This window comes from Emydura macquarii, unplaced genomic scaffold (genome assembly GCF_026122565.2).
Source record: "Emydura macquarii macquarii isolate MOO-44397 ecotype Brisbane River unplaced genomic scaffold, CSIRO-AGI_Emac_v2 contig_2890, whole genome shotgun sequence".
In the NCBI taxonomy this organism is placed as follows: Eukaryota; Metazoa; Chordata; order Testudines; family Chelidae; genus Emydura; species Emydura macquarii.
This window is the reverse complement of record NW_027133027.1, coordinates 3,654,470-3,679,399: the sequence shown is the minus strand read 5'-3', so window position 1 is coordinate 3,679,399 and position 24,930 is coordinate 3,654,470. Positions and strand designations below refer to the sequence as shown.

The window sequence follows — 24,930 nt, the reverse complement described above, 5'->3', positions numbered from 1 at the left end:
TACAGAAGCAGCACAGTAAGTGAAAGCTGCAAACCCTCCTCCCCCCCCCACCCCATCAGGCCCTTAAGGGGTGGGGAGAAAGAGCTATTTGAACCCCTTCCATGGTTATACAAGTGGCCCCTTGCTTACCAGTCAGCAGCATTCCAAGATTTTTTCTGGTCACTTTGTTTTTAACTACAACTAAAGATTCAAAAGCTTCAATTTGATACAAATCAAGTCATAAAACTGAATTTAAGCCCCCAGCACTTCAGAACCAAATTCACCATTGGCTATAGTACAAGGGGTTAGCTGTCAGCAATTCGGTGTTGGCATTATAAAGAAAAACATTGATTCAACAGCCATTCTATTTATCAGCTATTAAAAATGTGTAATGATAGTGCATGGTTTATGAACCTCACTTACATTGTGAATCATAATAGAAAATATTATGAAGTTAGAATCCTTCCCACCAAAGCAACAAACCAAACATTTCATATTGCTGGTGCCCAGATCAGATGTGAAAGTGAGGCGCTGACTACTGTGATAGTTAAAAGACTCCACATGGCCTCTTTCATATGTTAAGCCTTAGGCTTGGCAAAAATGAGTAGTGACAGTAGTTTCTATTCATGTAAGTCCTTAAGAATGCCATTCTTCAGTTTGAGGCCCAACCTACACAAAACAATAGTGATGCCTATGTCTGCAACATACTTTATTTTTCTTAAGGATTAAAGTGCTGTAATAAAGGTAGTGGGCCCATTCAGGAGTCCAGATGGAAAAAAATGGAGGAACATACACATCTTCCAGCTCCTCCAATCCTAAAGTATGTATCTGAAATTGGCACAGAATTTGAGTGCTAGGAACCCTAACTAAATTTAACAGGAGTTTGAGTTGGTACAACTTACTTGCATGCCAAAGGGCCGGAAGACAAAAGTGCAATGAGGAAAGCAATGCACAGACGAATGACTTTTCAAACTATGACTAAGGACAGAGGTATAGAACCCAATATATACCATATTAAGTAAATGTCAGTTGACAAGGATATGGACAAGGTTTCTGTGAAACTTTGAACACTATGCAAAGAGAAGTGGACTGCTGCTGGACAATATATGAAATAGGGAGGACAGAAGTGCCAGATGTCAACTGACACAGCTGCACATCAGTGCATAAGTTAATGCCCCTAACTTGTTTTTAATAAACTGATTTAAACTAAACACATAATAATGGAGCAAGCGCTTGCACAACTGCAATCCTTCAGTGTCAGGAGGCTGTGGTAGAGCCATGGGAATGAATGCTCCGTTCCCAAATGCAGGAGTCCCTATGCCAGATGGTTGCTAGCTAATTGAGCAAACAGCATCTTCAGAATACGCTCACATCACTTTTTTCAAATTCTCTCTTTGGTAGATCTAGTGTTTACACTAGCTATAGCCATTCTATAGCATGGTGTCAGTTCCAAAGCATAAGTTAGAAGCTATGGAAATAAGGAGACCATTTGGATTTTGCAAGCCCAAAAGAAAATGTGTACTACCTACAAGAAGTGAATTTTCCAAAGACAGGTTTGCAGAAACGAGATTTTATTTACACAAGCAAGTCTATCTTGAGACTCTATTCAACTCTTTACATTTCTAGAATATTTACATGATTTCAAGATGCTTCATGAGAAGAGTGATGAACAAAAATTACAAAAGCCATCAAAAGCTTAGCAAAACAACAACTCATCCTTGTGCTTTAAAACTTATGGTCTAGAGTAATGTAGAAGAAATGTAATGTTAGCACCTGGGTCATAACGGTCATGCTATATATTCATGTAAGACACTTTTAGATAGCAGTAGGGATTTCAGAGGTGACCGTATCCAGAGGCTGCCAATGACAATTCATGAGTGAGTCATAGAGTTCTTCACTTCTCTCCATAAATTGTCTGTTCATTTCATCAACATCCAGATGGAGCTGTGGATCTGCAAAAATAAACCCAGTAAATAAAAATAATTGGACCCCCAGCACAAGACCTACAGAGGCACACAAAAACATTAAAAGCAAGAGCCTCATGTGTGACATGTGGTTACTTTTATTCATTATATCAAACAAACTTTCCATCTCAAAAACCAACCAAATAAACCCTCTTCAAACTGGACTTCAAAAAGACACACACAACTTTAAATTACATTAATGCTTAAGGTTAAAGGTATGGAGACAACATTATTACTTTGTAAAAGAAATTCAATGCTATTAAAACAAACTTGCAGACTTGTTGAAGGTCTTACCTAAATTATACACCCATTACTACAATTTTGGGAAATATTACTATCTCCACATTTGAAAAGAGGGAATATGTATGCCAGGATATGCTTTTCTAATATCTCAGTATCAAGCATACACTGTATGTATCAGGCATGAGGATGAAAAGTTGCTGAAGGAGTTAGGGTCAAAGTCTTACTTTGATGTCTGGTCAGTTTTAGACAATCATGATAACCAGCAATTCAAGCAGGGAAAGAGCCCTTGGCATAAGCTGGAGTGCCATTAGGGTTAGATAAATGGCAGGGATCCCTACTTTGTTTGGAAGGAGGCAGAAGCGTTCCATACAAAATGTAGCAGAATGTCTCTTACTTTTTAGCGTACAATTCTGTTAAACAGTATCTATACTAAACATGCTGTCCAAGATTTATGAAAACTGTTTCCTATTGAGATATTTTTAAAGCAGAGCCAAGGCTGTAAAGATAAGCTGGAGAAAATATTAAGAGATGGACAATAAGCAAATGGATGAAAGACTTATCTTCATGTAAGAGCAAATTAGAAGAAAGTCATTTGTTTTAAAAAGCACCAAGTCTGAAAATTCCTCATTCTACAAACAAAATGGTGCCTAAATTACATTACATTCCCAACTTCCTTACTTCTGTGCCTGTATTTAGAATAACTCATTTGGAAATGGAACATATGTACAGATATTCTTCATGAACTAGCACTACTTTGACTTTATAAATTTTCTACACAAAACAAACATTATCAGGACTAAATGTAATCTGGAAATATGACAGGGTTAGCGTTACCTTCAGTTATTAGTTCATCATTGCTTTCAGCCACAGTTGAGGTCTCCTGAAACAAACAGAAACACATTTATGTTAGTTTTATAAAAGTGTAATCATTATTAATTCCAGGTTCTTCAGAAAATCACATTCATTATCTGAAAAAAGGATTTTCAATGTACTCATGCTTCTTCATTAAAAGAAAAAGTCTTAAGAGCTCTAAAAATGGTGTTTTTCAACCCCAATCCATTTCCTTTTTAAAAAATAGACAATTTGTAGTTGTTTTAATCCATACTAAACTATAAAACTGTTTTTCTTCTGAAAAAAATTAAAGTATGTGCATTATGGACACACTGCTATTAGGATAAAAGAATTAAATAAAGATAACGTCAGAGCCACATTTGGCCAAAAAAAATATGCAAGAGCAAATGGTACACATTTAGAGGAGTATAGAGGTTTAATACTAGAGAAGTTTATCACATAAAGGCTTGGATTTTCAGTTCACCACTTTAGTCCCCATTTTACGTATCATCATAGGTTTTAAGTATGACTTATTTTAAGACCGGAAAATGGGGGGAAATGGCATGCAGGTCTGTTTGTTATAAATTACACAATTAACTTCACAATTTAAAATTTTGGCAATAAGTTATCTTTAATGTAAATTCAGTAACATCAATACCTCAAATACAGCTGGAGTCAGCATCGAGTCTCCTATAACAGAATCTCCAACAGCCTGCATGTTGTCATAGGAGGCATAGCTATAGTTGTAATCAGCATAAGGATCATAACCCCACTGAGAGTAGTAGTTCTGATAATCTTGATAATAATCATTATAGTTATAGGACTGATACCGCTGGAATTCTGCTTTCATTCTAAAAACATTTAAAAAAGTGTATAATTAGAATTTAAGAACTGGCTGCAAAATTGATTTTAGATTAAAATCAGACAATTCAGTAAACCTTTGTACATCAACTTTTGAAGATGAACATTTCTCAGAAAAAGTTGCCAGAAATGAAATCATTGCACAGTACTTTTCACCTGTATTTATAAAGAAGTAAATGGTCTCACCTCTGCCAATACGAATAGTAATTACTTCCCTGGGTAAAATCCAAACCCATGGAACTATTACTTCTATCCATTTACTTTAAAGTAAGTTTCAGGGTCAGTATAAGCACAGCTTCTGCAGCCAAAGCCTTGTGCTCTGCTAAAGATTGGTTAATTAGTACTTGTCAGACAGCTATCAAGGCCAGCTGCTTTAAAGCTACATTATTTTTTAATTAGCCCTTTATGTTTTACTTGGCTAATTGCTAAATCTTTATTCCAGAAAAAAAAATCCCCAACAGATCCCAGATTATATTTTAAGGCACAAATGACACTGCTGGGATGTTTATTTCTCTCTCTTTTTTTTTTTTTTTAAATAAACAAAAAAAACCAAACAAACAACATTTCCCCTCCTTTCCTCTCCCGCTGCTTGAACTTATTTTTGGGTGTTCAGCAGCTGCCAAAGTTTATTTCCCATCTGAAGTTATTCTATTTGTGACCATCATTACCACAAATTATGAAATCATAGAGAAGTGGGGAATAAGCAGCAAAAGCACATAGGCTCCTTTTTAGAGTTTGATTCATGTATTAATAAAGAACGAAGGAAGAAATGTAAAATAGTTGTTTTTGACAATTTTTCTTCATGATTAGAAAACTACCTATTTTAGATTAATTTGATACTCATTCATCATTATAGTCTATAAAATGAAATCAGATGGTCTGATTGCACATTCCAGAAAAAAAATCCAATTTTCTTTATTTAATGCCCAAATCTGTGCAGGCAGATTCTTGTGCTCATGGGACCCCCATTTACTTTGATAGGTCTCTAAAGAGACACAGAAAAGCCAGTTGTAAGGTCTGCGCCTTAACCAAGAAAGCAAAACCTAAAATATACCAAAAATAAAGTAAAACCTCTAGTTTAAACCTAAATTTGAAACAGGTTAAATGTCTGTTGGGTAATGTCTTCCAGATTTTAGTTATTTAAAAAAGAGGCACAGAAGTTGACCAGTCTGTCATTAATAAACTAGTAACATAAATCACTACAGGACCTACCATACTGCCTTTGTCATTAAAGCTGCACCTACACTTTAATGACACAGCTACTAGAGTAACAAGAGAATGGGATGGATATGTAAACAAACAACCAAATGATCTTTTCTCAGTTATTACACACAGGAACAATCAAGTAATTTTTACCAAATGGAAAAGGAAAAAAAGTCAGAGAAAGACACTGAAGTTTTTGAAAGGTCCTTATAAAAAAATAAAGAGCTTTTTGTTTGTTTTTAAGTATCCAACACCAATCCTGTTTTGGGATGTAAAAGAGACTTAAACATACCTCATATCACAGGATCACCAAAAGGAGAAATAGACATTTTGTTCATAACCTGACCGTTTGAAAACGGTGGTATCTAGCAAAAACAACAAGTGTGGTATCTAGCTATCAGATCAGCTTTGGGTAAGTGCTAGCTTGAATTAAAAGATTTATCTCCTTTAAAGTGGAAGAGGCAATATTTAGGAGGTCTGGGTTTAAATAGGCATAAAGGGATATTTACTCATTTAATTTTTGGATATTTCCCACCGCTATTAACAGGAACATAAGGCAAGGTAATTTAAGTATGCTTAGGAATTTTCCTCCTCTTTGTTACATGCAATTTCACCCACATACTGGATGAGAGAATATGTCAATTTGATATCAACCTACTCAAACCTAAATGGTGAAAGAGGGGATTGTCTCATAAAGTGTCTGTAACTGACTAAGAGTTTAGGAGGCAGAACAAGGAATCTCTTAAGAATCCTTATTTGCATGTTAAGAACTTCAAAGTCAGGAATCCTTGGACAACAAAGCACACTGATGGAAGTTGGTGTACTTTCTGTGTATCACATTTTGGATATGGTTTTGGCTTTTGTACCATCAACTTTTTTTTTTTTTTGGTTCTTTCTGTTTAAGAGTGCTCAATCACCTCACCAGACCACTATAAAATAAACCCTGTGCTATTTTCACAGGAAAAATATTTATTTATGATGTGCCTAATTTTGCTATTATGAGTAGTCACATTGATTTAAATGGGACTACTCATAGTAAAGTTAAGGATGTGCTCACTTACATGCTTTTGAAAAATATTTACCACAGGATTCTAGCCAGGCTTGAAGTATTCTCATGTTTACCAGAGATGAGAAGCACTAACTAGAAGAAATGCAAAACTAGATCTTTTATGTCATGAAATATGGGCTGACACCAGTATTATGGTAATTGAGACATGCTTGGACAAGGTGAAGCTACAAGTGTCTAATGAGTATCTTTAAGTCCTGTATCAGTACAAGGCTGATTCATTACCTTTTAGAAATTCCTATACTCAGTCGGATTCGTTTTCCACCTAGACCTGGTGCATTTTGGCAGTCTTGCAGTGCTCTCATCTGATCACCTTGTTCACCAAATCTGACAAAGCCATACCCCCTACAAATTCCAAAATGTAGAGATTTTAGTAATTCCAGTATACACACCAACAACATTATAACATAGTTAATAAGTTTAGTGTTTTCTTCTGCAGATAAAACCCTTGTTTGACATTGTAGCTACTAGGATTTACAGTACATATTTGGTTTCTAACCCCTTTTGAAAAATAAAAAAGGAAGAAAAACAACCAACTATGCTAAATGCTTTGGGAGCTCAAACTTGTGTCAAAAAGCAAATACTGACAGCTGATTGCAGTTAGATTAATTAATAGAGCAAGTTTCTTTTAATGCTGGTTCTCAAAAAAAGAACAAATAAAAAAAATAACATAGTTGCCTGTTGTCTAGCCAATCTCCATAATAATGGAGTATATGGCAACTAATTTACCCACATTCTCAATTAGTGTTAACCAAGAGTTATTAGTTTACAGTACTTAGCCTTTTAAGAAAGGGGAAAAAAAAAAAAAAGGCCACTCTCTCAGTACCTTGTGTTTCTTGCCCTCAAGGTGTAGTGTGGTCTGAACAGAGAACCAGGAACAAAGAGTTATAGTCCCAGCTCTGCCCCTGATTCATTGGATTGCCTTGGGCAAGTCACAAACTCTCTGGGCCATTTTTGTTGCTGGTTCAGCAGGTTCAAATTCACTGACTTCTGTTTATGTGGCCTCTTGTCTATTTTCTCCATCCATAAAATGGAGATAATACTTAGCAAATGACTGAGTAGATGCACTGCTGTATATAAGCAGAGCCCCATTAATTCAATGCACTTCTCCGTTGCTGCCCAGGTAAAGTTGCTGGCATGCAAATATGTGCTGAGTAAAGTCAGAATTTAGCTTATTAAGTGTCTAATCCAGACAAAGACTTGATATAGCACAAGGGATTTCCTCTAATATTGCTTTGTTTTTAAACTAACCTTTGTTCTACCTTCTCTTTGCCTTGGAAAAAATAACACAAACATGATACAAGTTTAAATGTGACTAAGTGGTTTATAAATATTAACTGTCTACAGTCTTTTTATCAGCAGCATTTTGATTGTGTAAAAATTACCTGGAGTATCCTAGTAGATCTGTGGCTATTTTGCAGTCGATGCATGAAGGGTATCTTTTCAGAAAATAGTCATAAAGCAGAAAATCATCCACTTCAGGAGTTAGCTCTCCTACAACTATTGAGAAATCTGGTCTAAAAAGGATTGAAAAGAAACAATTAGACTGCAAGAACATTGAAAACTTAACAGACTGGTCAGAAAGCTGTTAATTGGTATTGTATACATACAATGAATAACTAGGGGACTAATCCTGCAAACACTGCTGTCTTCTACAGCACTACACACAATAGTAATCATTGCACTTGGCAGTGTACATGTTTGCAGGATTGTCCAAATCTTGCAGTACAGCCACTGTGGTGCAACATGCTTAAAGATAATGAGTCCAGCCTACTCCTTTAGCTAAACCGGTTTTATTTCTCCTTTGAGAGAGCACAGATGTCCAAGTCAAGCCATCTTTTTTTTTTTTTAAATAAACTTTAATTGGATTTTTACTCTCTCTTAGCAAGAGAAAAGGAGTGATAAAAATACCAGCATCAAGTGAATAAATGTATAGTTTATGGATCTCAACGTACTAAGTAAAAAGGTATCCCAGTAAATCCCACAAAATACACTACTGGTGTCACCCACTTCTCTGCAAAGATTTAATAGCAGAGTGGTACAATGAAATCTCATTACAAAGACTTTGTTACTTTTACAAAATATACTAACAAATACTTGACACTTACATAAGAACCTCCATTTAAGAATCTCAAAGTATTTGTTCACTGCTTACTATTGATTTAGATGGATTGTTATGGACAGGGGCTAGTTCTTTAATTCTGTTTCAAGAGTTCTTTACCTGATTGAAAGATTAGCAAGACTAACATAGTCTGTTCTTCCTGCTTTTATTTTGTTCTTTTTCTTTCGTTTTTTCTGTGGTCCTCTCCACCAGCTATAGGCTTGTAGGCACTCTCTTTTGTGCTTTCCCATTATATCCTGCTGGAATGAAAAAAAAACTTTATAGTACTTAGTCTCATTTAAATTCCTCCCACCCACTCCCCATCACCACAGGTGATTTCCCCATATTCACCTTGCCCTTGAAAGAAGCCTGGGGTCCCATCTCTCCCTCCGCCTCCCATGAGGGAAAGCAGCCTCTGGGGAAAACGCCTGGCAAAAATAACAGAGCCAAAGGATTGTATGAACAGCCATATTCCCCTGACTTGTCAAACTGGCTAAGGAGTGAAAGCTTCCTCTTGGAATTAAAAAAAAAAATAAAAAAATAAAGCAGTTAGCTCTAGATGCTGGCCAATCCTAAATGTTAATCACCTTAAGGACTGGACTGTGCCTAAGTGTTCCATAGGACTTGCTAGAGCAGTGTTTCTCAATGACTGGTCCGAGATCTCCCTGACACAGTTTAGGAAGGCAGCAAGCGGGTCTTGGCATCAAAAAGTTGAGACACACTGTGCTAGAGCATTCTAGTTGCATTTTTGGGTAACTGAGAGGCACAACCAGGCCATCACTCTTGCCTAGAATGAGCCTCAATTGGCCCTGCCTCCCTTTTGCTGGGTGCTCTTCCCCTCCTGCTGCGAGACGCCTCTCCTTGCAGCTAATTGTCAGTCACTCGCTCAGGCCAAGATCCAAAGGGAGGTTGGTAGATGGGATGCAAGATGAAAGCAGGCCAGGGACAAACAGACTCTAGTTTGGATCCCAGGGGAACTCATGCCCAGATGCAGGGCAAGGAAGAAACAGGCACAAAGCATGCCTCATTCAAAAAAGAGGAAGGAGGTAGGACAACTACAGAGAAGAGAAGGAGGGAGATGATAGCCGAGTTAATGCAGGTCACGTTCCTCACCTTAGAATCTTAAGAATGAGAATTCTCATCCTTAGGGCTCCAAGAATTAATACATTTGGTATTTCTCAATACATTTTACTTACACAGACATTAATGTTCTACTTATAGGGAGTGCTTGCATATATCCTACTCAAGGAATGTTACAGGCAAGCCCCTCCATGAGAATTCACTTTTAAACAATGGGAAGTGCAATGCTTCATGTCAGGCTCCCCCAACCTGCTTCAGTTGATATAATTAGGTTTCCAGAGCAGGTGAGATTAATTAGTTAGCAAGTTACTTGGAGGAACCACAGGGCTAGAATCCACCCACTCAGAGAAACTATTTTAGTTTTATATTCTTGGTATGGTTTAGTATCCCTCCTGAGCACTGTGAACCTGGACTTGTTCTCATCAGATGATCTTACCTGGTTTGCCACTGTTCAGAAGTTTTCTTCACAAGGAATACTGCACTGCTTCACAATTTTTCCTGATCCTCTATCTAAAAAAAAAAAAGGGGGTGAGAGGAGAAGCTTTTATGATAAGTAATTCAGCTTCAACTAAAAAAATTGTTGCTGCATAGCCAAGAACTTGTTCACCTTGTCTTAAATCTGATTTAAGAGATTTATTCTAGAGGGCAGTTGGGAGCAGTTATTCTGCCACTACCTCAAGGTTTTACAAATATATCTGGTCCATGCCCTGCTATTATTTTAATAATGTGCTTGGTTAGGAAGGGAGAGGGCAGGTTAGAAATGAGGAAAGATCTACCATCCAAAAGCTTAAAAAGATAGCTAGTTCATTTCTGCGATCCAGCAAACACAGAACTAGATGGGCCTCTGGGTTCTTCCTCTATTTTGGCCAAATTCATTGGTGCCCTGATCGATGGTGTAAGAAGTTACATATCAATAAGAGAGTGCACAGTGGTGTAATGTATATATGGAAGAGGCAGCTGTAACAGGAAAAGCAACTAACAAGATGGTATAAGATAAAGCAGAGGGAGTTTATGCCCTCCTGTATCTTTTCTAGCTATCCTCTGCCTCCTTCCCTTCTGCCAGCTCGGTATGTAAATTTCACTCTCTTACTGACTTGTAACTTACATAGCCATTTACTGCCTCTGAATTGAGCCTTATTATTTGTATTACAATAGCAGCCAAAGGCCTGTGCTATAGCTACAGCTCTGTGCAGTCCTCTCATTCGTTTCAATGCCTTTTCCCTTTAACTCACTCATTTGTTCTGTTCAATTTTTAAGGAAAATCAGAAATAGTCATTCACTAAGTATTTTCTTTAAAATCACCTACCTAGTTTAAGTTGGGGATAAGAGCAAGACAGTGCACACAGCACTTTCTCTCAACAATTTTTCTAAACTCTCAGTTAGTCCATCACAAATTATTTTTACATTCAGTACTTTGTAATAAATGCCTGACTTATGAAATTTCACCCTATATTATTCCACATAACAGATTTTGTAACATACTACTCTAAAGTGGGATCTATGCAGCAAAATACATAGTGTAATCTTTCACTCTAATGACTATGGAAAAACTGTTAAAACTCCAGTACTGCAAAGATTTAGGGCTTGTTGACACAGAGTTATTCAGGAACAGCTATTTGCACTTTAAATTCACACCCTCCCTTAATGCAAATTAATTTTCATGTGTAGACAAGCCTTTAAACACATAACTTTAGACAGGTGAGTAGTCATTCACATGCTTTAATCTTTTCAGAATCAGCACCTTACTCTGAATTTAAGCAATTAATTTTTAACAATATGGGAGACTTTATAACAGCAATCTACTGTTAACTCTTTTATATGAGACAGTGATAGATGTCATTTTGCACAAATTATGAGGGATATAGATTAGCAAAATGTGCATTAGCAAGGTTCTACTATAGTTCTGCTATTTAAAGGGACACAGCCAACAGACTTCCACCCTCCCCCCCTTTTCTTTTAAATAAGAAAACCAAAAGTTCTAATACTAGGCCTTTAGATTAAAAGCTATCTAATTTACTTTTCATCATTTATACTGTTTGTTTTTTTAACTTACCACTCTGTGCACATTTAATGCAAGCTGCTGCACAATAAAAGAGCAATCTGACTGCAGAAAAATTGTATCAGAAAAAGAAGTGATGCAATAATATCTTGGTCACAGTTATTATGGTCTTCTATAAAAAATAGTAGTTTTGGTACTTTATTCTCAGAGCTTGATTGTTGTCTTTTGAGCCTTTCACTGCAATTCAAACATTTTTTTTTAAAGTTAGAGGTATGCACATTAATAGGATACATCACATATAGCAACATTAGCTACATGGATAGCTTATTATTTAGTTATTAAGGTCCCAATCTTGGAAAGACTTACATGCTTAACTTCAAGCATTTAACCTCAATAAGGCTACTCAATGGGACCACTCATGTTTAACATTAAGCATGGATGTAAGGACTTGTCTACATCAGAAAACTGAGTTACTTTAATTATACTCGTATAGTTAAAGTGGCACAAACACCCTAGGGTGAATGTAATTATACTCATATCAAAATGCTTATACTAGTATAACTTTTTCTGGGTTGGGAAGCAAAATAAGCAACATCAGCATACAGTACTTTATACCTGTATAACTGCATTCCCACTATGGCTTATAATATGTTGGTAGAAAATCAGCCCTGCCCCCAACTGACAGAGTCCTACCAGTAAAACTTTTCTAGTGTAGACTAGGCCTTGCTATTGCAGGTAGTGGCACCAAGAAAATATTTTTAAAAGTAAGATCAAAGAAAGACTTATGAAACTAATGCAGTTTAAATATCCTCAGCTGTGATTTTTTTCTCAGACTTTATATTAAAATGCAAAATCCATGGCCAGTGAATCAGATATTGAGGGTGGTGTACGTCCCTACACAGTAAAAACCGCGCGGAGGGAGTGTGTGTGTGTGTGTGTGGGGGGGGGGGGGGGGGAAGAGAGACACTTTCGGGATCTGCGGGTGGGGGTGGCTTGGGCTAGGCCTGGGCTCCGTGGGGCTGGTTATAACTGATTGGCGGGGTGGGTGGGAAGCTGTTGCCTGGGGTCTGGCTGTGACGGTATATTTGTCTTGCGGGGCGAAGGCGCAAAAAGCCTTTAAAAGGTCGGTGGGGGGGAGGGGATGTTTCACCCCGACCCAAGGACGCGACCCTCTCCCCCACGCGGATTGCCCCGGCGACTCCCAACGGCCGCCGCCCAGGGAGGGGTGGGGGGACGATGAGCCGCCGACGGTGGGGGTGGGGGCGGCTCCGCGATGGGCCCGGGGGAAGGTCAGACGCCCCCTCCCCCGCCAGGGGCACGATAACAACCCCGCGAGAGCGAGAGAAGCCCCCCTCCCGCCTGCCCGCGAGGCCCTCACTCCCCCCCCGCCCCAGTCCCGGCACTAACGTCTCCCATCCACGGCGTCGTCGCCATAAGGAGCAGTACGGGTCCTACTTCCGCCCCCGCCCGGGACCTCACGCCGAGGCTGCCCCCAGCAATGCCTGTTACGCCGAACTCTCCCCCCGGCCCCTACCGCGCCCGCAGCCCCAGTGTTCCGTATCCGATTCGGCAACTGCAAAGGACCCGCCCTGGCTAGGAGACGCGAGAAGTGGGCCGCGGGCTCGGAGTGTCCAGGCTTTGTCAATTCCGGCGCAGGCAGTGACCGGGCAGACTCTGCGACGGGCGGGTAGAAAGACCCCAACCGGCGCTGCTACTGACTGAGCGCGCGGGGGTCGGACCCGGCGGCGCGCGCGCCAGGCAGATGGAGGTGGTCGGTGGCTGTTATGAGCAGATTCTTTTCGGCTTCGCAGTGCGGCCGGGAGAGGTAACGGCGCTAGCGGCCCGGACCCTGAGTCTCCCAGTAACTTACCCCGGGGGGGGGGCGTGTGTGCGCGACCGACGATACCCGGCTCCACGCACGCGGGCTTTAAGCGGCGTGGTTGCGCGCGCGCACGCGCGCGCGACGCCCACGGGCTCTCCCCCTCCCCCGCGCGCGCTGGGCGCTCGTGGCCGGCTGGAGCCTCGGCTCTACGGCTGTGGGAGCCGGGGGCCGGGCGGGGCTGCTCGCAGCGGAGCCGATCGGGGCCCGGCGTGCGTTGCGGGGGTGCCGGAAGCCCTGCGCTTGCTGCACGTCGTCGCCACCAGCTCGAGGCCTGCCCCTGGGGCCGTCCCAGACACGTGGGCTGGTGCGACTCCGCACCCCGGGGTGCCTTGTGCACAGCGCAGCTGTAAGAGCAGGGGAGCCTTATGGCAGCCCGAGATGAGCGGCTGCAGTCAGCATGAGGCCCAGCCGCCACTAGAGGGGCCCAGAGCGCCACGCTTTGTGTGGATCTTATCTTGTGTGTTCGCTGTGGTAGAGCCTCACGATCGAGAAAAGGGCCCCGTGTGGCTGGGCCTTGTACAGGCGTAGAGCACTAGACGGTCTGCGTCTTGAAACGTTTACAGGCTAATTAGACGAGACAGTCACGGGGGGTGGGAAGGCGTATAACCTATCAATGGAATACACCATGTGATTGCAGCTAATGGCACATGGGTTACACGATTTACCATCTCCACCTCAGCTAGAAAGGAGTGGGGTATGTCCTGAACATAGAAATATAGAAGTGTATGACAGGAAAGGACCTCAGTAGGTCATCTAGTCCAGTGCCTTGCACTCAAGACAAGACAAAGTAATAACTAGACCATTCCCAACAGGTGTTTGTCTAACCTGGTCTTAAAAACCTCCAGTGACAAAGATTCTACAACCTCCCTAGGTAATTTGTTCCAATGCTTAACTATCCTGATAGTCAAGAAGCTTTCCTTAATATCCAACCTAAACCTCCCTTGCTACAATTTAAGCCCATTGCTTCCTGTTCTATCCTCAGAGGTTAAGAACAGTTTTTCACCCTCCTCCTTATAAGAACCTTTTGTGTAACTGAAAACTATTATCATTCACTCCTTCAGTCTTCTTTTCTCCAGACTAAACAAACCCAATTTTTTAAATCTTTCCTCATAGGGAACGTTTTCTTAGACCTCTAATCGTTTTTGTTGCTCTCCTCTGGACTTCTCCAGTTGGTCCACCTCTTTCCTGAAATGTGGCACCCAGAACTGGACACAATACTCCAGTTGAGGTCTTATCTGCGTGGAGTAGAGTAGAAGAATTACTTCTAGTTGTTTTGCTGACAACACTTCTGCAGATGCATCCCAGAATGATATTTGCTTTTTGTGCAACAGTGTTACACTGTTGATTCATATTTAGCTTGTGATCCACAATAACCCCCAGATCCCTTTCTACATACTCCTTCCTAGGCAGCCATTGCCCAAGTGCTGAAGGAGAAAGGGCAGATTGGGCTTGTGTTTTCTGAAGAGCCTCTGGAAGCCATAAATCCTCTTTCCACACAGCACTAATCCCTCCCCCCCATCACCAGTCACAAGGGAAGCTCTGGAGACTGGAGAATCGTTAGGATGATAGTGTCTTTCTAGTCATACAGTGACCATTAGGAAACTTCCTTCACAGGTCTCATTAGGTTTGTAACGGATTATAACTTTTTTGTGTGTTTGGTAAAATGAGCATGGCTTGTTGTTGCTATTTTAAAAATTAGCCTTTGGGTATATTATGATATGGATGGTCTAATCAACTTACAACACATCACACTGGGAATGCTTCAGAAAAGGCTCATTCGTTTTATATTTCATTTTCAGAACTGGACACCTGTTCCTGACTTTACCCATCATGCCCACACTGCCTCATTAACAGCAGTAGCTGTGAATAACAGATATGTAGTCACTGGTAGCAGAGATGAAACAATCCAAATCTATGACATGAAAAAGAAGATAGAACATGGGGCATTGCTGCACCATAATGGTAAGGGAACTTTTCTTCTTACAGGTATTAATTACATGATTTACTGACCGGTGTGTCTCTGTAACAGAGAATTGTCAATTTTTAATGGGCCTCAGTTGAGATACTTTTGAAATGGACTAAGGAATTATCAAATACATATAAATAAATACATAAATAAATTACTTTAGAGGACGAGGGATCAGACAGAATTCAAAATAGTATGCTGCTACGGACAAGGACAATAGAAAGGCATCATGATTTAGAATTGTAGTTAAACTTATTTTCATGAAGAAATGTATGTAGGTAAGCCAGGTTTCATCTAATAAGTAGAACAAAAGGCTGGCATGTTTGGGAGTTAGAGCAGGCTGTTCTTTCACAGTTCCAAAGGTACTGCTGCATGTTTTGTGCATGCATTATTCTTGCAAATACTGTATAAGAACGGCCATACTGGGTCAGAACAATGGTTCATCTAGCCCAGTATCCTGTCTTCTGACAGTGGCTAATACCAAGTGCTTCTGAGGGAATGAACAGAACAGGTAATGGTGTGTACTTGTAATGTTGTAATTCCTAGACAGTTGTTATGTAAAAATATATCTACATTACAGGTGTGATGCAAAATGAAATCAATTTAAGTGACTTACATTTTGCACTTCATATGTGCACTTCATATAGTTTCATATGTGTGACTTTATTGGTACTTATGCAATTAAGTTTTAAAATACTAGCATGTCTTTAATTGAATATCTTGACATTTTATATAAAACATTTCTTTGTGTAATATTTTTATTCAAGATGTCATAATGTAGATTAACAGTGCTGATCTTGATCTGTAGGCACAGTAACTTGCCTGGAGTTCTATGGGAATGCACACTTACTGAGTGGAGCAGAAGATGGATTAATTTGTATTTGGGACACAAAGAGATGGGAATGTCTGAAATCCATTAAAGCGCATAAGTGAGTCTTCTTTTTAGATATATTTGGCTATTTATGTGACAAAGAAAATCCATGATTAACTTTTGTTGTTGTTGACTTTATTAGGGGGCATGTGACCTCTCTTTCTATTCACCCTTCTGGAAAATTAGCTTTGTCAGTAGGAACAGACAAAACATTAAGGTGAGTCAAAACTGGCTGAAAATCTTATTTAGTGATATTTACTAAATTATCTCATTGCATTATAAACAAGGATTATATATTTGGGCTAGACTGTGAAGCAAGGATCAGGAAAGCATCTGTGACACTGCTCAGTTAACCTATGTAATAGTATATGTTTTCACAACTGCAGGATTCCTGGTTTATCAAAAGTTTACCTTTTAATTTCACTTTGTTTTATACTAGGCAGAGATTATGGAGGGGATAAGGTTCACACTAGAATCTAGACAGAGTTCATCTGTGGCATGGCCTACACTTAAGTTAAGTCAGTGTAGCTGTGTCAGACAGGGTTGTGATATATATGTGTGGTTTTTTAAAAAGAGAAAATTGATGTTAAACTCCTTCCAGGCTGTAAACTATGTGGTAAATAGTGGTATATAAAATAAGTGCAGACACAAGTTTACCCACCCGATAACTCAGTGTTACAAACAACATATCTGGTAATTAGTTGCTCTAGTTTTACAATACAGCATAATGCTGTGAGCCACTTTAAATGTTTCTCTTCAGTGTCTATGGTTAGTAAATGGTACTTTAATTTCTCTGTTATTTTTAAGTGATGTATATTCAACCCCCTTTTGGATTTTACAGAACATGGAATCTTGTAGAAGGACGATCAGCCTTCATTAAAAATCTGAAGCAAAGTGAGTGTGTCAGTCTAATCTGCAAAATATTTATTAAAACTAAAATTAGATGTGTTCATTTTGCATATGTGCATGTTTATTTAAAAGGTACACTGGGGTAGCCTTTGACTTGCAAAATGATTGACTTTTTGATTAATTCACTCTGCTCTACCTTTTACTAAAGATCAAAAGTGAATGTCCTCAATACAGAAATTGCCATGAACAGGCTGTAGTAATACTATAGTAAAAATCTTATTTCTTTCCTCAAAGACACATAGTTAGGCTAAAAATATTTTTTTTAAATGCTTTACCTCTTTTAATTATAACACTTTATATTAACACAACTGAAAAATTAAAATATTTAGTTTACTATTTATTCTATTTTTTTATTACTTTATTATATTATTTGTATTACTCATTTACATTTTGCATTTATATCTGCTTGGACATTGAAAATAGACTAGCCAGTTTCTAAAGATTTTCACTTTTAGATTTTTATGCACTAACATACATGAATCTGGGTTGCAAAGACTACAGAAGAATGTTTGTTTTAAAATATAACTATTGGAAGTTTCTGTTTTTAGTTCTTCGAAAAGTTGATTTTTGGTAGGATTTTGTAAAAGCTTGTTTATACAAAAACTACATTTTGGGGCCTAACAAATGTCTAAAATCTGTTTGGCTAGTACTAGATTTATTCCAGTAGAAGGTTTGATATGATTTATCCTTCTGCTTGGTAATATAATCCTCTATCCTGCAAACACATGTGCACATGTTTACATTCACTACCGAGTATCATGGAAGTCAATAGTACTAATCCTGATAATTAAGCATGGGCGTAAATACTTACAGGATTGAAATCATATACTGTGCACGTTAGAGATTGCAGAGTGAAAATGTTAAGAATGAAACAGAGTTTTTTAGTTATTATTAAGGCAAAACTTATGTTTCTTCTGGTTGTTTTTTACTTAAAATTATTTAGATGCACACATAGTTAAATGGTCTCCCAGTGGAGAGAAGTATGTGGTGGTTGTAACTAATAAAGTGGATGTCTACAAACTTGAAACAGCATCTGTCAGCGGTGCCATCACAACTGAGAAGAGAATTTCTTCAGTTAGATTTGTAACGGTAAGTACATAAAAGAAGGCAGTGGTAAGCTAAATTGCTTGGAACATTTGAATTACTTTACCTACACCTGTATTTTCTTCTCTCCGTCTTCAAGGATTCAGTCCTTGCTGTTGTTGGAGATGATGAAGTTGTAAGACTGTATGATTGTGATTCACAAAAGTGCCTTTGTGAATTTAAAGCTCATGAAAACAGGTATTTTATATTTGTCCTCTTCAATTGTTTTAAAACTTATGGCAGTTCTGAATGCACACTTCAGCATGGTTAGTGGATTCATTCAGCACATCTTGGCTTAATACAGTTTATTTTTAAAATAGAAATAAACTGCCTTGTTTCTGATGTACTGAGTTGCAAATTCAAAACAAATTTGTGCATTCTCATTTTGTGTGAGTGTATGCATATTTTATATGAATCATAAGGGGATCACCACGGTATGAGAGTTAATTTAATACCTCCCCACAGGATACATAATGATGTTGAGAATCATGTGGTCTGGATGGATCCATGTTAACCCCTAGTCGAGTGGAAGGACCATCCCCCAACTGTATAAAAGTTTTGGGAGGATGGGGAGCAAAATGGAGAATGTGCAAGGAAGTCTTTTTATATATGGTAAATACAGTATGTTAAGTTGTGTGTATGTGATTTTAAATTGTCATGCCAATATTTTCCCACAATAGCATGAGCTCATGTCTTCTGTGGATGTATTATTTTTTTTAATCCATAAAATAGTTACAGCACAAGCATTGCATAATTACCTGCTTTGCCCCACCAGTGTGCCTCAGATCAGTTCTTGAGAAACTGCTTTTTAAGAGTGATAAGGATTTCAGGTTCCATTTCCAATCAGTCCCTGGCAGCAGGGCTCCTCTTGGTGTCTTGGCATTTTTTTTATATTGTTCTCCAGAATCTCAGTTTACTCTTTTTTGGTGTTTGTTTTTCATTAAAATTTCGAGCCCATATGGTTGAGGAGAGTAAACGGATGCAGAGAACTGGAAATCATAGCTCTGAGAGGTGTGAAGTGCTCTGCTAATCTAAATGGATTTAGCTCAGATGCCCAGTGATGATAATTTAATCTATATTGTTAACTATTTTACTACTGATCAAAGCATGTAACAAAGGAGAAGAGGTATTTTTGAAGTATAGATTGCCAAAGAAGGATACAGACAGTGGAAAAAGAGGTGGAACAAGTTCAGTTGGCGAAATACCCAATTTGGCCTCAATTCTACTCTCATATACATCAAAGGGAAAACTCTTATTGACTTTATTGAGAGCTAGGTAGGCTTTTTATATCCCAAATTAACAAACATGGACCATAACGTAGTTGCTTTGGTAATGTCTGCACTTTTTCCAACAAAGCAGTCATGAGTCTTGCCCAACACCAAACATTAACTCAAACAGTTGTCTGTCATTATCAATTTTTAAATCAAGATTGGATATTTTTCTAAAAGATACGCTCTAGGAATTATTTTGGGGGAAGGTTTGGCCTTTGTTATACAAGAGCTCAGACTAGATGATCACAATTGTCGCTTCTGGCCTTGAAATCTATGCATAAAAATAGAAAAAAATGGCACATGAAGTCTGTTATTTCACATGCTGTTACCAATTTACAATCTTACATGGGTGTCCATGTAAAATAGCACAGTTGGACGCCATCTGGGTCAGTAAAAAGGGAATCTTATATGTTCTCTTTTATCATTAAAGAAATATCTATTACTCTGTCCTAATTTAAGTGCCAATTCAGCAAAGCATTTAACCATATGCTAAAGTGCTGTTGATGTCAGTGGGTGTTCAGCATGTGCTTAAAGATAAGCATTTACTTGCTTTCCTGAATCAGGCCCCTAACAGCCTTCAACATGCGTTTTTAAAGGGCACATATTGCATGTGTAGAATGTTATCTCTTCATTTTTAATATCCGTCAACTTTTTACTGGTTGGCCTTATTGTTTGAAGCCAGATGTTATGGTATTAAGTAACCAAGTATTATATTTTGTTCTAGAATAAAAGACATCTACAGTTTTGAAAAAGAAGGACTACAGGTTATCGTTACTGCATCCAGTGATGGATACATTAAATTGTGGAGTCTTGAACTCGATACGGTTAGTACATTAACAACTCATGGAAAATTTCTGGAGAACTAATTTTCAGATTAACATTAGGTTTTAAAAAGCATGCATTTCGAGATTATTTTTAAATCCTTGAATAAAGCTGTTTGCATTTTTGGTCATGATTTTAAAAAATCTGAAATTCTCAACCCTCTATCTTGTGCAAGGTTATGTTCTTCCTGATATGTAACTGTCCACACTTATAATTTCATTATCAGTCTTTTATGTTTTGGTGGTTACTATGATCTTTTGTAATGTTGGTGACTAACACCACTTTTTAAAAACCACAAAATATATTGTTTATTTTATGTGTGCAAGAGGGGGAAAATACTGTCTTGATTGAAAAATATCAAAGATGGTGATACACTCATCATTTCAATTTTATATTGAGCACCTTTATTCCAGTATTCATTCCAAACATTTTATTTTTTAACGAAGCAGATGCTTTTTATCCTAACATTTTTTTTCATGATGCATAAGGTGAACAGTTTTAGTAACTTTAGTTAGCCAAGGTTTATAAATTACTTATTCTTCTTTGAAATTTCATAGGCCTAGTCCTCACTACAATTTTTAACCAAGTTTGTAGCCAATTACTGCCTTGGTTAGCTCTAGTCGTGGGTTGTCCTCACGTTTTTTTTATCATTATTGTTATTACACTAGCATTTAAGGACCTCAGAAATGGCCTTTATTGTGTTAGGACTGTACACATGACATAAAGACAATCCCTGATTCAGAAAGTTCACATTCCAAGATTTAAACAATATTATTAAAGCTCAGTTAGTAACCATGGCAGCTAACAGTGTTTGTTTGATTTCAACCAGAGACCTAGGCTGGCACATGATTGTTTTACTGTTACTGATTCAGCACGCTTTTTCCCCAAAGTGCAGCTGTCCTAAACATGTTTACATAACTGGTGTGCCTGCTCCTTCCTCCTCCCAGCTCTCTGTGTCATCCCAAACTGCAGTGCTTCCTGGACTGCTGTTGTAATTCTGCATGTCCTCGGGACGCACTGTGTCTTCATGAGATATTATGGAGTGTTTGTATGAGTACACCTGGGGAAAATCTGGGCAAATATAATTAAGCCGGTATGGTAGATGTAGATGCACAAATGTGGTTGTGATTGCAGAAAAGCTGCTGTGTGCACATAAACTAAACCACCTTAACCACCTTACTTGTAACCAGTTAGGCCCAGTATTCGAGGAAATAAAGGCGGTATGGGGTATGTTTCAATCATGTTAGCTTAACACCATTGAGCCCCATTAAGTTGCAGAAAAACTTGTCTGAAGCCCTGTTAGATAGCTTTGTTGAAGCCTAGGTTCCCCCAGGCTACAGCCAGCCCGTTAACAGGGTTTCAGTTGTGCTGCGCTCTCAGTTGAATCAACATGATTAAAAAACACACCCATCTTGCCCCTCAACATGTATTCTTAAGGCAGCCATGGTTCTGACAGCATTACAAAACCACCCTTAGCAGCCGTGATGTGGAGATATGAGGCCTTAGAAGTAGATATACAGGTTAAGTGACTTAAACTATACTGAAATAACCTTTTAATGAATCCATTTCTATATTTTCCTCAGATCCAGGATATCCCATCTTTGCTATGTGAAGTCAATACCAAAGCCAGGCTTACATGCCTTGCAGTATGGCTAAACAGAGCTTCAGAAACCAAAGAGAACCCTGACAAAGCTACAACCTCTTCTTATGGTAACAGAGGTCAATCCTGATTATTTTATGTTTAAAATACTTTCTATTATGTGCTGTTAATATAGTGATAAAACAGAAGATATGGAAGTAGATGGGAGTTTTTATTGTATGTTTTGTTGCTGAATGTGGTGCTCTTAAAATTAAGGGATGTGATAGCATTTCTTACTTACAGAATCATACTGATGGTGCAAACTTTCTGGCCTAGCCCTAATACTGTCTCAGTCTGGAGCAGTAATGCCACAACTACTGAAGATGCAATATATAAGGAACCATACAGTGGCATTTTGTAGAATCACTTTTGAAATGGAACTACACTTGAAGGATTATTCTTCAGTTTTCCCAGCAAAAAATACAAAATTTTCTCAAAAACACATGTCCCTGCTTACTGACTGTATTATTGAAATGTGACAATCTGACACTTTGGGGGTTCATTCAGACCACTAAGAGGTTCTGTTGCTGCCTGCTTTGTAACCCGGGGTTGTCTGGCATGTGAATTTTGAAGTCTCCTGAGATTTACAGTGCAAATGATCTTCCTGCAATCTCCAATGTAAATGAATGGTCCGTTGACTCCTTGTCTCTGGTCACACCTGGCTCAATCTGCAGTTGAGCCAAAGAACTGTTGGCTTTTCTCCTTTGTCTGGAAAAAAACCTCTTTTCTTTCCTTTGTCTGTTTACAGACTCCAAATCAAAATATCAGAGTATCCATAATTTTACATACAGCATTATTACACACACTTCACAGGGATATTAATGAGCAGTGGATTATTAGTTTTCAAATTACATATTACAAGACGCCTTTTAAGTGACTATCATGACAAATGCGGAAGGTGTATTGAACTGGTCAGGGCAGCTGAGATTTATTTTTATATACCAGAGAGCTGTCATTTGGCGTTAGGATGCACAGCTAGTCTGAACAAAATGTTAATTCTCTGCAGTCTTCTCTGAGCACCTTGAAGTAAGAATTAGGCTGTAGCTATATTATAGTTTAAGTTGACATAAGTTATGTACTCAGGGGTGTGAATTAGCCACCCCTGAGTGACATAAATTATGCCGACTTGAGTGCCAGTGTGGATAGCACTATGTAAGCGGGAGAGCTTCTCCTTCCGACATAGCTACTGCCACTCACGCACGGATGCTGGAGTAATTAAGCCGACAGCAGAGCTCTCTCCATCAGCTTAGAATGGCTACACAGAGCTTACAGCAGCGCAGCCACATTGGTGCAGCTGTGCTGCTGTAAGCTCTCTAGTGTAGCCATAGCCTGAGTATGGTAACATATATATATATATAATCTTCAGGCTTTTAGAATACTATTTTTGATTGGTAGTATATCGTGGGAGGGTCCTTAAACCTGTTGGGTCAGATTTTCAAAATTAAGCATATGCAATTTTGTGTACCTAACAGGTCACTTGCATGTCAAGTATGTATGCATCCAGTAGGTATGGACAGATGTAGGCACCCAATTGCTTAGGCCTAACTTAAAAAATCTAGCCTAGTATTTTTTTTACTCAGTGGTCATGCACAACTATCTATTTAAATACATTTTACTTGCTCGCTTGACCTTTGAACACTGCTTACAAAGTAACATACATGGCGCTTTCTCATCTCTTCCACTAAAATAGATTACATGCTGTTTCCATTTCTTTTTAAAATGGGAGGGGAATAAATTTGTACTTCATGCCAGCAGAGATTCAAAATACTGAATTTAAAAACTCATTAATAATTTAATAACTTTCTGCTTTGATTAATAACTTTCTGCTTTGTTTCAGTAAATGAAGATGAACAGCCATTGATAGCTAGGAAAACGAAAGTTTGTTGGACTGATAATAGTGATAAATCAGTGAAGGGAGATAGGCAAGTGATGCCCAAGAAACGAAAATCAGAAAGTGCACAGCAGAAGAAGAAAAAGAAACTACAGAGCTCAAAATGAATGTAACGTCTTTACCACTCAAATAATAAGCTGATATTAATAAATTTCAGTATCACTGTAATCATTTTTTACATCTCTTCTACTCAAGCCATTTTTTTTTCCAACTCAACAAGGCATGTAACTCTGAAACTATCTAATTTTGGAAGTAGAAAATTTTTCTACATTGGTAAATGACCATTCAGAATTTTGGAAGGTGGCAAATCTGATGGTACTCACTTCTCTTGAAATATACAATTCAAAGGTAAACACATAATGTAGTATATCTAATTTATATTTTTAATTATATTATGTATAGGATAAAAATGTCTCTTTGAACAGTTCTGAAATTCAGTTTAAAACTACAAAAAATTGTTGCAGTTCTGCATTAATATACTTGGATTTTCTGGTTTTTATTCATTAAAGCAAAAGCTTGAAAATAGGTTTCAGTGAAATATACTCTGAAAATGTCTGTAATTTACCATTTCCACACGGGTAAATTGTTTGCAATGGGACTGGCAGACCATAAAGATCTTCCACAGTCTTTGGGCACTTAATTTTGGAGGGGGCCAATTTTTGATAAAATTCAGGGAAAATTGTGTTTTAAATACACTTACTAGACTGGGTTTTTTTACTTTAAAAAATTTCCCTACCTTTGGCACTTTAAGGACTATTTTTAGGTAATCTCCATGATGTCAGAAAAATATGACTACCAAAAATATCCTTCATATATTCACAAAAAGAAAACTTGTGTTTAATCCTTGAGACAGCAATGAAAAGAGGGTGTAAAAGCAAACTGTATACTTTTTGCCTTCTAATATTTCAGGGTTTTAATTTTAAAAAGACCAGTCTGCGTCCATAAATTGAACTCTATTTATGTCCTCTTTTTCTAGAAGTTGATTTACTTGATTGAAACAAACACTTGTAAAGTGCCTGCATAAAAGTTACTGAAGTATTTACATTTACTCTCAAGAACTGTTGAAATGCCAATGTTAATAAGAAGTTGGTTAGAACAACTTTAGGATGTTCTATATGTTTTAAATCTTTATGTTCAAAAAAATCTAATATAAATTAGTTAAGTTGAAAAACCTTATATTCATTTCTTTCCTTTTCCTTTTCTCCCCTAAAAATGTTTATCAAGTCTGTGCTCTGGGATTTATTGTGTAAAACAAAGAAAGGGTAATAT

At 38.2% G+C, this 24,930-nt stretch overlaps 2 protein-coding genes across 8 annotated transcripts; one reads left to right on the top strand and one right to left on the bottom strand.

Moving 5' to 3' along the window:
• Positions 1-1,533: 1,533 nt before the first annotated feature.
• LOC137166611 (tRNA selenocysteine 1-associated protein 1-like) lies at positions 1,534-13,189 on the bottom strand. 5 transcript variants are annotated; one of them, XM_067568405.1, is made up of 10 exons: positions 12,862-13,189; positions 11,382-11,564; positions 9,765-9,838; positions 8,600-8,676; positions 8,369-8,508; positions 7,533-7,664; positions 6,373-6,492; positions 3,676-3,868; positions 3,021-3,066; positions 1,534-1,931 (listed from the first exon to the last, which is right to left on the bottom strand). In XM_067568405.1, the coding sequence occupies exons 4-10, from the start codon at positions 8,627-8,629 to the stop codon at positions 1,795-1,797; spliced, it is 798 nt and encodes a 265-aa protein (XP_067424506.1). In that variant the 5' UTR covers positions 8,630-8,676; positions 9,765-9,838; positions 11,382-11,564; positions 12,862-13,189; the 3' UTR covers positions 1,534-1,794. The 5 variants fall into 5 exon arrangements, with proteins under 5 accessions (XP_067424506.1, XP_067424505.1, XP_067424507.1 ...); XM_067568404.1 differs by lacking the exon at positions 12,862-13,189 and adding an exon at positions 12,735-12,848; XM_067568406.1 differs by lacking the exon at positions 12,862-13,189 and adding an exon at positions 12,735-12,848 and having other exon boundaries at positions 8,369-8,505.
• PAK1IP1 (PAK1 interacting protein 1) lies at positions 13,056-23,829 on the top strand. 3 transcript variants are annotated; one of them, XM_067568401.1, is made up of 10 exons: positions 13,056-13,152; positions 15,009-15,171; positions 15,984-16,104; positions 16,189-16,263; positions 16,888-16,940; positions 17,899-18,044; positions 18,139-18,236; positions 20,034-20,133; positions 21,715-21,841; positions 23,608-23,829. In XM_067568401.1, exons 1-10 carry the CDS (start codon positions 13,090-13,092, stop codon positions 23,766-23,768), a joined length of 1,107 nt encoding a protein of 368 aa, XP_067424502.1. In that variant the 5' UTR covers positions 13,056-13,089; the 3' UTR covers positions 23,769-23,829. The 3 variants fall into 3 exon arrangements, with proteins under 3 accessions (XP_067424502.1, XP_067424501.1, XP_067424503.1); XM_067568400.1 differs by having other exon boundaries at positions 21,715-21,850; XM_067568402.1 differs by lacking the exon at positions 13,056-13,152 and adding an exon at positions 14,063-14,080 and having other exon boundaries at positions 21,715-21,850.
• The last annotated feature ends 1,101 nt before the right edge of the window (positions 23,830-24,930 follow it).